Source organism: Xenopus tropicalis, chromosome 8, assembly GCF_000004195.4.
Source record: "Xenopus tropicalis strain Nigerian chromosome 8, UCB_Xtro_10.0, whole genome shotgun sequence".
NCBI lineage: Eukaryota > Metazoa > Chordata > Amphibia > Anura > Pipidae > Xenopus > Xenopus tropicalis.
Genome location: NC_030684.2, coordinates 49,496,175 through 49,508,494, shown reverse-complemented (window position 1 = coordinate 49,508,494; position 12,320 = coordinate 49,496,175). Strand labels below are relative to the sequence as shown.

Sequence of the window (12,320 nt, the reverse complement as noted above, 5' to 3'; positions counted from 1 at the left end):
CAAAAATTTGGCACGCGTCAAAAAAATTGTTGCATGTGTCAAAAAAAGAAATTTTTTTGATGCGCGTCTTCTTTTTTCCCGTTTTGCTAATTTTTTAGCAAATCAAAACAGGATGGATTCACTCATCACTATTGATATCCCTTTTAAGGACTGAAGAAGATTAAAACTGCACTACTTAAGATCATTTCCACTATGGAGATGAACATCTCCTTTAATACCCTTTTTTATGCAAGACAGTATTTAGCAGCTACTAAATAACACTACCTTTAGTTGAAGTTTTGAAGTAAAGAAGGATCCTCCAGAGAAGGGAAGGGACATCTGCCACTGACTTCTACATGATCTCTTCAAGTTTTAGCTTTTGAATTGTTGGATTTGGATTTTTAGTTTTGTTGCATCTTTTTTTAATGGCAACTTTTAGTGCCAAAAAAATCTGAATTAGAAGAAAAAAATATTACAAATCTGAACGTTAGTAAATGCCCCCCTTAGTGTATAACTTACATTTATGTCATATTGACCAAAGTGCATAACATGGCACTTATCAACATTAAACCTCATTTGGCAGTTTGCTGCCCATTTAGTGAAGTTGCTCTGCAAAGAGGCAATATGCTGAATGTACATTTTTTGCCCTCTCAATCAGCTACTGTATAGGCTGAATAGAGATTATATGAGCAAGCTGCTTAATGTAATGGTCCTGCATCTTGTTTTAAATGTATTAAGCTTGTACATAAAAAACATATCATGACACGATGAGCACATATGTTTGTTCTGCTGTATTGTCATAGACAGTTACAATTTCAATTACAATAAACACTTTTGAGCGAAATGCTTTCTAGGAAGTTCTAGCACCTTAAATGATTAGCAATCACTCAAAAAATCTGTATTTTATTGTGATTAATTGGATCACACTTTTGCTTATATATATATATATATATATATATATATATATTTACTTCCTGGAATACAAGAACACAAGAAATAGGAGGATCTTCTTTTATATTTTTTTACTATACATAGCATTGTATTATGCATTGGTGGTATCATTAAAGATGTATTGTGTATATTGAGTAGTTCAAACCCAATAAGGTTTTTTAATTTCCTCTGTTGTATATCAGGGACAAACACCTGAGCACTTCCTTTTCTACAAAAACATTCTTTAAGGAATGTACTGTTAGATTGTACACTAGTGGGCCACTGGGGCACTCCTTATCTCACAGAAACACACACACCTGGTGTCTTTTTGTTTACCTGTATGATGGATGGATCTAATATGCTTTCTTGTTTTTCATTGCAAACAAACCAATAAAGTGACCAAAGAAAACATTTAATTAAAAAAGTAATACGTCAAGGAATTTGGGAAGAATTTTATTTTGAAGAGATATATAAATTTCTTCTGCTTTATGCCACTGTCTTTGGCATAAACGTATATATATTTGTTGTTATCATTCTATTCTATGGTACAGAGAGGCATAGGGCTTGCTGATTGGTAATTACTAGTTTTTTGTTGTTGATAAATTAGTGTCCAGCACAGGTTTACAAGTTTCTCTATACCAATTGAGCAGAATGTGTTCATGCATCTAGCACAAATGTATCCATAGAAAGGAGAGGGTAACATATTCGCATAAAGGTATGGGATCTGTTATCCGGGAAACCTGTTATTCAAAAAGTTACAAATTTAGGAAGGCCATCTCCCATAGATTTCATTTTAATTAAATAATTTTTAAAAATTATTTCCTTTTTCTCTGTAATAATAAAACAGTACCTTGTACTTGATCCCAACTAAGATATAATTAATCCATATTGGGGGCAAACCAATCCTATTGTGTTTAATTAGTATTTAAATACTTTTTGCAGACTTAAAGTATGGAGATCCAAATTAGGAAAGATCCCTTATCTGGAAAACCCCAGCATTCTGGATAACAGGTCCCATACCTGTATTTGATTTAACACAGTGCTGTATGACACACCATTTTTTTCCCAGTTGTGGTTGAAGGCATTCCTTTACATTGTGATTATTTATTCTGTGCATGTGTCCTTTGATATTAATATGCTGATATTATGTATTATAAGCTAAAAAGACAATACAAGATGCTTCAATTATACTTACTTTGCAAGAATAATTGTAGTGGTTTTTGGCAAGAAACTGTATATTATCTTTTGTGGGGGAGTTTATTAATGTGTTTATTGGATAATTAAAAAGAACATAACTTTATGCTCACTTGTCCATATTAAAGCAGAACACAGTTTTCAATCAAAACAAAAATGTCTCTCGATTTCTCTTTCCAACTAATTATCTAATTAACTTACTGTAGCTCTGAAAGCACCAAAATAACAAACTACATCTACTGAATTAAAAACTTGGCTCCGAAGCCTTGAATCTAGGAGCTTTATTTTACTGGAAGTGATAACTTGTCATTTTTGCTTGAGCACAAATATAACTTTCAAACACCAGGACATCTTGATCTCTTTGATTTTCTTTCTAATCAGTACGTTGAAATTTGAGCTGTTATTATTAGGCCCCTTTTTATTCCTGATTGCATTCCTGTTCCGCTGCAATACAGTATTTTGCACTCAGTATTTTCATTTGTTTCCATGGTGTATGTCATTCACTTGTCCCTTGAAATTTAAGCTGTGGTAGTCTATCACCTACAACACTTCAAATCAAATAAATTTTTTAATATATTTTAGCTTGCCTAATTATCTTGCCTTGACTGTTTTCTAAACAACCAGTGACATGAAAGAAATATTATTTATACAATTATATACAATGTAATCAGTATAAAAAAGCTGTCTAGAAAAGACATTATAATAAAAATGGCATTGCCACAATGCTACAATTTGTGAAATCATTTCAAAATATATAAAATATATACTGTATATAAAGCTGTGTAATTGTTACATCAACCCAGCAGCCTTATTCATTAGGTGGAGTCATCTCTGCCCTATTCTCTCATCCGATGCCTGAGCATTGGCCTTACATTGAGCACTGTGGTTTGCTCCTAGCTCTTGTTCCCTTCTCTACTCCTGTTCATGCCTTTGGTCCCGCTCTTGTTCCTGCCTTTGGTCCCGCTCTTGTTCCTGCCTTTGGTCCCGCTCTTGTTCCTGCCTTTGGTCCCGCTCTTGTTCCTGCCTTTGGTCCCGCTCTTGTTCCTGCCTTTGGTCCCGCTCTTGTTCCTGCTTTTGGCCCCGCTCTTGTTCCTGCCTTTGGCCCCGCTCTTGTTCCTGCCTTTGGCCCCGCTCTTGTTCCTGCCTTTGGCCCCGCTCTTGTTCCTGCCTTTGGTCCCGCTCTTGTTCCTGCCTTTGGTCCCGCTCTTGTTCCTGCCTTTGGTCCCGCTCTTGTTCCTGCCTTTGGCCCCGCTCTTGTTCCTGCCTTTGGCCCCGCTCTTGTTCCTGCCTTTGGCCCCGCTCTTGTTCCTGCCTTTGGCCCCGCTCTTGTTCCTGCCTTTGGTCCCGCTCTTGTTCCTGCCTTTGGTCCCGCTCTTGTTCCTGCCTTTGCTTCAGTCCTGCTGCCAGTTTTTGCACCTACCTATTGAATGAATGAATGAATGCCTATAAAAATGATAAAACAGGGTTTTTATGATTAAAATAAAATCATAGTTTATGTTATTTGAAATGAGAACAATTTGCTGAAAATGATAGGAAAATATTCAGTTGCAATACACAGAAAAAAATGTAAGATAGAGAAAACTCTAGATTAGGCAATGCAAAATATATTTGGAAACTGAGGTCAGAGTGTATCGAAAAAATAAAGAAACATATTAAACTTATTAAATAATACACTGAGAAATCAAGTTGTACCTCCAGCATTCACTTGCTGATAATTATGTGGTTTTGTAAATTACATTTTAAATAAAAAGGTATAGATTTCTAATAATTTTAATTTAATTTACCATATCTTACCTGATCTCCAGAAAAACTGCCAGGAAAATCTTCAGTTAAACCTAAGTGAAATAGAAATAATGATGTCGATTATAACTATACTTGAGCTGAACATGTTGTGAGTTATGTCTGTTAAATTGACTGGATTAAACTGATATACTTTACTGCCCTTTTTCTTCTCTCTTACCTCCATTTCTTCTGTACCACAACTGTGCAGAAATATTCCTGAATCAGACAATTTAGTGGTCTCAGCATGAATAATAGACAGCATGTAGACAGGTAATTAAATATTTAAAGGGAGACTGTTGTCATTTTTGCTGGCTTAATAAAAAAAAGTTATATCTTGTACGACAATTTTTTCCTAAATAAGATATTATTTTTTAAAAGTTAATTCAAATGTTTTCTGCCATCTTCGATAACTTGGTAGACATACTGTGCTGCCTGTAAAAGCGTTTATAACATATTGGGCCTGATTAAAAATTATCGCACTTTTTTTGCGGTAAAAAAAGACGCGATAATTTGCGCACGATTCACCATAGTATTATCGCGTGCGATAAATCGCCATTTTCGCATGCGGTATTTCTCGCGCCAAAATTAAGACGCGGTAAAATTTATGGCGCACACTAGAAATAGCGCACATTTTATCGCACTTTAGTGAATCAGGCCCATTATGTGTTATAGTTATACTGTATATAATTTTGCTTTAATTTTCCTTACATTGCTTCCAATTGTTTATTAAACTTGGTATATTTCCATGTATCTCTGCACGGGTACTGTATGGCTAATAGAACAGTATTAGGCTTGTGCTGCTGCCCCCTCTCTACCAAAGAGCACAATTCTGTATTCAGGTACCTTTGTCGCCTGTTATTAAATAATATAATAAAGATGGTGCAGCTGTTTGGAAGGATTAAAACTTAGGCCAAATGGGAATGGGTGACAAAATTTGCCACGAAAAGAATTGTCACCCGCAACAACAAAAAATTGTTGTGGGCATAAAAAAAAATTCAATTTCTTTTTAACATGCAACATTTTCATCGTTTCATGAATTTTTGCCATTTTGCGAATCTTTGAAAAAAATTTTTCAGCGAAATGGGACAGATTTGCTCATCACTAGATGACAGCATGAAAGATAAATAATTTGATAGTTTAAGAGAGAACTAATTGTAGGATGAACTAGATTGTGCAGCTTTTTTCCAAATAATCATGGAAAGAAGTGAAGCAGGTAAGTCCCAAACAGTGGTAAGAAAAAAAAGTTGTGTTTCATTTTGTTTGGGAGTAAGATCCTAATTGAAGCTTTTCATATTTATGTGGATATTAGGTTTCTATACAATAATCTAAGTACATCCGTCCCTGTTATATAATCAATTGATTGATCCATGTATATATTTTTTAGTATATTTTCCCTGTAGCTCTTTAATCTATCCTCTAATGAATTAATATAGTATGTTGATTCTACTCTCCAATGAACTGATAGGTTTAACAATTTTATTGTCACATTTATGGCTTTTTATTGAATCTCTGATTAGTTTATTATTATTCTATGTACTGTAATTTTTTCCTTTTTTATTGATTGGTGTATTTATTTGATAAACTGTAACTTTTTAATATATTGATTTATTGTATAATAAAACACAGATTGATTGATTTGATTACACATGGTGGTTTGTTTTTGAGCGCCAACTCCTTTTATTAGTGTTTCATTTTGTGTAAAAGTTTGCAAAACCACAGACATTAATTGTGAAATTTTAGCTCTGCCATAGCATATACATTGTCCTACATTGCTCGAGAAGCTCAACTTTCTTTGTACTTTTGCTTCAAGTAAAAGTTTCTCTAAATACATCACCTGGGCAGCACCTTAGATAGACAGGGGAGCACTGAGAAGGCCTCTAATCCCAGTGGAAGGCAGGGGGCAGATAATAATGACGTCTACTTTTTTCTGGCAAAACAGATCACATGGCAAAATTATAGTATGGACTTACAAAAAAGTTTTGCCACAGGCGAAACCACAAATTCCACCATGAAACTGTATCAGAAGAAAAAGATCCCTTGGCCCTAATGCAACATCACTATCTTTCCCACAGACAGTGAGGCAGAGCATCAGGAAATACAGCACATACCAAAGGGGAACTGTGATCAATGGTACCCACCAAACGTGGAGAGCATTTTTTACAGGTGGAGATCAAGAAGGTTCTCCTGCAGTTCTGTATAAACAGCACAAAAAGTAACAAGGAAAGGACAACACAGATCTTCATCCCACCATAGTCCCGGCTCCGGCTCTACTCAGAGGTAGAGGAATACAAGGCAGAAGTAAGAAGTAAAGAGCACTGCACATATAACAACACCTTTATGATGCCAAGGATAAGCAGTGGACTTATGTTAAGTACAAGGTATAGGCTCCATTATCTGGAAACCCATTTTCCAGAAAGCCCATCTCCAGTTCTGTTCTCCAGAAAGCCTATCTCCAATAGACTACATTTTAATTACGGTAAATAATTCACATTTTAAAAATGTATTTCCTTTTTCTGTGTGATAATAAAACAGAACCTTGTACTTGATCCCAACTAAGATATACTTTATCTCTATTGGAGGCAAAACAATCTTATTGGCTTTAATGTGTAAATTATTTTTTAGTAGCCATAAGTTATTGTGATCCAAGTTACAGAAAGACCCCTCATCCAAAAACCCCAGGTTCTGAGCATTCTGGATAACAGGTCCTATACCTATATTTCTTAACAGACTTTTTATAGGAAACTAAGATGAACTGCCTGTATATAATAAAGGTCCAGGCTTTAATCCAAACACAACAGGACAGTTTTTTTTTTGTTTTTTGTTTTTTTTAGGTTAACTTTATACACCTTTTACGATTAAATTGAAAATGCACTTTAAAGATACCCCTGTTTTTTTTCTTGTAGATTGTCTGTCCTTAAAAAGTTGAATGATGAATTTAATCCTGTTATCAACAATAAGGCACTCAATATTTTTATTTAATTTGGTACTGTATGATGCTAAAAAACTTAAATGAAGTAAGATGCATAAAAGCCATAAAATAAAAAATATTAAAGGAGGTACGATGGTAGTGATGTATAAATCAGGCTAAATCAGACTCAGTGAGCTTTACAAACAGTTCAGTTATTTGTCCTATTGCACTAAATTAAACCAGAAAAAGCAGATATTGATTTATATATTGATGTCTCATATAAATGTGGGATTATTGATAAAGCTACAAAAGCTTTTTTGACTACTGATTTCACTTGTGGAAATGTTGTTCATGTATCTGCTGCGAAAATATTTTTGCGCTGCCAGTCATTTCTGGTTGCACAGCCTGTGCCAGTAGATCTTGATTGTGTGGCACAGGCATTGTGGACAGAAATGACAGTCAGGGGAAGATGGAGACATGATTAGACTGCATCTCCTAATTACCCTGAATTTCAGAGCAGATCACTCTTGCTCTGCACAAGCATTGTCCACAAAAATGGAAGCCAAGGCCAGCAAAATATGCAATTGCTTACATCACCTGTCTGTCTTGGCTAACAAAGTAGGTGGAGACAAATATTGACATTTATTTGCCCTGAGTTCACAAAATTTCCTTTATTTTGCAAACTCACAGACAAAAATAATCTGATTCCCTCATCCCTGCTGATTTCCCCATGATTCTAGTGCTGTATTTATTACCAAAATTATAACCAACTCTAGGTAGACCAACTGTATCTTTACTGCAACCATTAAATATATATATAGATCACTTTTTAAAGCAAGTGTTTAAAAACATTATTATTAATATGTGCCTGCAGGATACCATATATTTCCTCAGCAAGTTGGGAAGGATGACACACTAGGGGACTGACTTATCAACATTCTAATTTTAGCGGTTTTAGAAACCATAAATAAAGACTGTTACAAGTTGCCTAGGACTTCTACATGACCTCAGAAGCTTTTAGATGACAACGTTTTTTGTTAGATTTTTTTTATGAATTTGACGCATAATAAAGTGGTGAATATTTTTCAGCAAAAAAAAACAATTTTAGCGCTCGTTTTGCAAAATTTGCAGTGAATAATTATGAGTGGTGAGCAAATTTGTCCTGTTTTGCTTTTTTTATGCAACAGCAACTTTTTCCTCACTCTGCAAATTTTTTTTCACCCCAATTTTTTGCAGGCATTTCGCAAAAAATCTGTCAATGACGAACTGCAGAATTTCACTGCAAATCCATTTCTGGCAAAAAATTTTGCTCATCACTATTTGCATTGGAGTTGTCTTGTGAATCTCAGTTGGGAATATGATTTCCCTCATCCCTACTAGTGATGAGCGAATCTGTCCCATTTTGCTTCACCAAAAAATGTGCGAAACTGCTGAAATTTGCAAAACAGTGAAAAATTCATGAAATGCTGCAACTGCATGACTTTTATGATTTTTTTTTTTTATTTGAGGTCACCGCAACTTTTTTTGCTGTGGCCACCACTTTTTCTCACTTTCTCACCAAATGTTTGTTTGTGGCAATGGAGAAATGCAGAATTTTGCTGCAAATCCATGCCTGTCAAAACAAATTCGCTTATCACTAATCCCTACCAAAACATTAATGACAATACCAAGGCTGTAGTTGGACAGATTACAAAATCCTTATTGCCCTGCACATAATGCCATATGTGCTTATAGCTTAGTGATATTGACCAAACAAGTGGTCTAACTGCAAGTTGCTTGAAGACATAATTTGTAAAAGTATTTCCAGAAAGAAATATTCTGCTTTTGAAATAACATGATGTATGGTTTAAGCATAAACATGTCACCCATCTCCAAAATATAATTAATGTTTTACATTAGCAAAAGGAAATTGAACTTTTTAAAAGTTCCGTCAGACTTTTTGCATGTTTCACAATGTAATTTATAACTCATATTGAAATGATCTCTCGCAAAACCTTTAATGCGTTTTTAATTCCAAATTCCTGATACAAATAAATATTCTCCTGCGCACTGATTGAAAATTCATTATTGAAGAAATTAATTCTCTCTCATGTATGTTTTTCCCAGCATGAGGTGAAACATTTTCCTCTCCCAGGAGGATATTTTATGTTTTTAATTACAATATCTAGCTTCGTAAATGTAAATATGCAGTGATTCTGCAGCTCATTTATATTTATTTTAACACTTTTATATTTTGCGTAATTACAGATCTCATTAAAATGCACAAACATGTGATAAAATGTCCAGTTCATCCATCTTAATCCTTACTTGGGGATCATTGCACATTCTTTGGTAGTATTTAAAGGGGTACTTCACATTTAGTTTAACGTTTAGTATCTTAAAGAATGGCTTATTTATAACAAATGTTTAACTGGTGTTTTTCATAGATTTGAATTTATTCACCTTTCTCTTCCTCCACCTTCCAGCATTTAAATAGAGGCCACTAGTGATGCACCAAATCCACTCTTTCGGATTCTGCCGAACCTCAGAATCCTTCACAAAGGATTTGGCCGAATACCAAACCAAATCCTAACTCGCGGTAAAAAATTTTCAGCTTCCGTTTTTAAGTGACCAAAAGTCACATGATTTATTTGGATTTGGTTCAGCCAGGAGCATGGATTTGTCAGAATCCTGCTGAAAAAGGCAGAATCTTGCCCGAATCCCGAACCAAATCTTGGATTCTGTGCATCCCTAGAGGCCACTGACCCTGGCAGCCAAAAGCCTAATACAATTTTATTGTTATTGTTACTTTGCATTACTTATCTTTCTATTTAGCCAGTCCCTATTCATGTTCCAGTATCTCATTCAAATGACTGCCTAGTTGCTAGGCCAAATTAATCCCTAGCAACCAGATTGCTGCTAAAATCCCAAACTAAAAATCTACTGAAAAAAAAAAACAATTCAAAAACCCCTTAACACTAAAACCAATTGTAAAGCATCTCAAAATATTATATGTCTGTATCATACTAAGACTAGTGATGAGCGAATCTGTCCTGTTTTACTTCGCCAAAAAAAATTGAGAAACTTTGGGAAATGTGGCAACCGTGTGACTTTTGTGACACACGTGACTGAGTTTCGCTCATGGCTAATTAAAAGGCATAACTAACAAGTGGGCTACTCTGCAATGCAAGTTATGCAGGTACTTTCCTAAAGCTTAATTGCAATACAGGTATCGGACCCCTTATCCGGAAACCCGTTATCCAGAAAGCTCCGAATTACGGAAAGCCTGTCTCCCATAGACTCCATTATAAGCAAATAATTCAGAATTTTAAAACTGATTTCCTTTTTTTATGTAGAAATAAAACAGAACTTTGTAATTGATCCCAACTAAGATATAAATAATCCTTATTGGATGCAAAACAATCCTATTGGGTTTAATTAATGTTTTATTAATTTTTTAGTAGACTTAAGGTATGGAGATCCAAATTACAGAAAGACCCCTTATCCGGAATACCCTTGGTCCCGAGCATTCTGGATAAGGGGTCCTATACCTGTATTATAAATTTGTTTGCTTGGTATCCTAATAAAAATTAGGATGGGGATTTGCAATGAACAAAAAGTTCAACTTTATTTGGACTTTACCTGGGGAAGCTGGATAAGTTTTGTTACTTTAGGAATACAATTCCTATGTTTCTAGACCAAAGTATACTGTGAATGTAAGATATGCAATGTACAGGCATGGGATCCCTTATACGGAAACCCGATATTCAGAAAGTTACGAATTACGGAAAGGCCATCTCCCATTTATAAGAAATTACTGTTTATAAGAAATTATTATAAGAAAATCATTTGAATTCCTTTTTCACTGTTATAATAAAACAGTAATGTGTACTTGATCCCAGCTAAGATATAATAACTCCTTATTGGAAGCCAACCAATCCTAATGGGTTTAAATGATTTTTAAATTCTTTTTAAACTTAAGGCATGGAGATCCAAATTATGGAAAGATCCATAATCCGGAAAGCGCCGGGTCTCGAGCCTTCTGGATAAAAGGTCCTATACCTGTATAGAGAACAAAGCTTAGACCCTGATATTCAAGTCACAGTAACATTAATTGCATTAGATTTTTACGGTAAAACTGAATAGCCCTATTTGTTTACACAGGATGAATGTATTAGCAATGCAAATAAGTATGAGTCATTTATAAAAATGTTACTACATAACGACTTTCTTGCAACATTCTGTTAAGGGTGGCCACTCCATAACTGACAGTAAATAGCCATCATTTCTTGCCTTAAATACTGAAAATTCCAGGATGTTCATTAATTACACAGGTGCATGGTTTTTTAATTTCAAGATTAATAAAGTTTAAAGGCTATGAAAATATTACATCTAATTAATGTGAAATATGTTTTGTTAATGTATATTTTGATCTTGAACTAACGTGAAACACTTGAAGTGTCATTGTGAGTTATACTATCTTCCTACACTTGAGTTTTATGTTCTGACTCGAAAGAGTGGGGGGTGGGGGGAAAATTCACCAATTGCAGACTTTAAAATAATGATTCCACTTTAACCTTAATTATTTTTCAGTAATTTTTGACTGCATAATTATTTCTAAGTGCCCTTTAAATCAAGACACCAATGACTTTTTGTTTCCAATTACCGCTTAAAACCTGCTTTGATCCTTTGACTTTTTTATGCGATGAATTTATATTTTCTAGACTAACACGCATGACAACATAATTCTCCACGCTCATTATTATTCTACTTTATTACTTTAATGAGAGAAACTAGAAGAAAAGTAATGTCATTGTCTTATCTATGGAAGCAAGGACTTTGAAATTATGATTTGAATTTGGAGAATTATCCTTTTGTTCTTATTGTAAAACACTGAAAAGTTCAATTTTTAACTGGAAACTTTTGCTAAGTGTCATCCAGGGGAGTAGAAATTGTCCGCTTTATAACGTTGTGTTAATTGTATCTCATACTGCAAGAGATGTTGCAGTTCTTACTATAACAAGCTGTGGAATGGATCATATACAGTATATACATCAAATGTTCCAACTACACATTCATGCCAAGAAAGATAGAAAAGTTTCCAAAGCACACAGATTAAGGTAACTTAAGATGCATGTGTGTTTTCATGCAATTAAAAACATAAATTGGTTGACTATGTTTATTTCTCAAACCAAACCTTGTGTCACCATGGATTTCAGAACAACTGGATGCAATACACAGATTTCCTTGGACCATTTGAACTGTTTACATTCACATAGTGACCTTATGTTGTAATTCTGTCGTGAATATGTACTGTATAATTAGTAAACAAGAATATAATTAAAGCAGTAATGAGTGCATTTTACAGAAAAATAATAGCAAAGTAATAAGCACAGGTTTGCCTCAGTAAAGAGTAGAGTTTGAGATTATGTTGCAGATAAACTCTATAAGGGAGTAACTAAGTTTATGGGTATTACAGCAATATATTAACCAGGAAAGCCTTTTCACAGGGTTAAACACAGAAGGAAAATGGAGTGTCTTTAAAATG

General features: G+C 34.5%; 1 protein-coding gene across 6 annotated transcripts in view; it reads right to left on the bottom strand.

The window, feature by feature from the left end:
* Window positions 1-1,899: 1,899 nt before the first annotated feature.
* LOC101731292 (fibroin heavy chain-like) overlaps window positions 1,900-12,320 on the bottom strand; it is a 118,148-nt gene continuing 107,727 nt past the window's right edge. For 2 of the 6 annotated variants that reach the window (XR_001925199.2, XR_001925200.2), the window contains 2 exons: window positions 3,898-3,938; window positions 1,900-3,546 (listed from right to left, as the gene is read on the bottom strand). Coding sequence is in view for 2 of the 6 variants with exons in the window: in XM_018096892.2 (XP_017952381.1) it covers window positions 3,026-3,523; window positions 3,898-3,938 (539 nt within the window). In the remaining 4 variants the exon portion in view is untranslated. The remainder of the gene's footprint in view (window positions 3,547-3,897; window positions 3,939-12,320) is intronic. The other 4 variants (XM_018096892.2, XM_012953551.3, XR_004219781.1 and 1 more) reach the window with 3 other exon arrangements.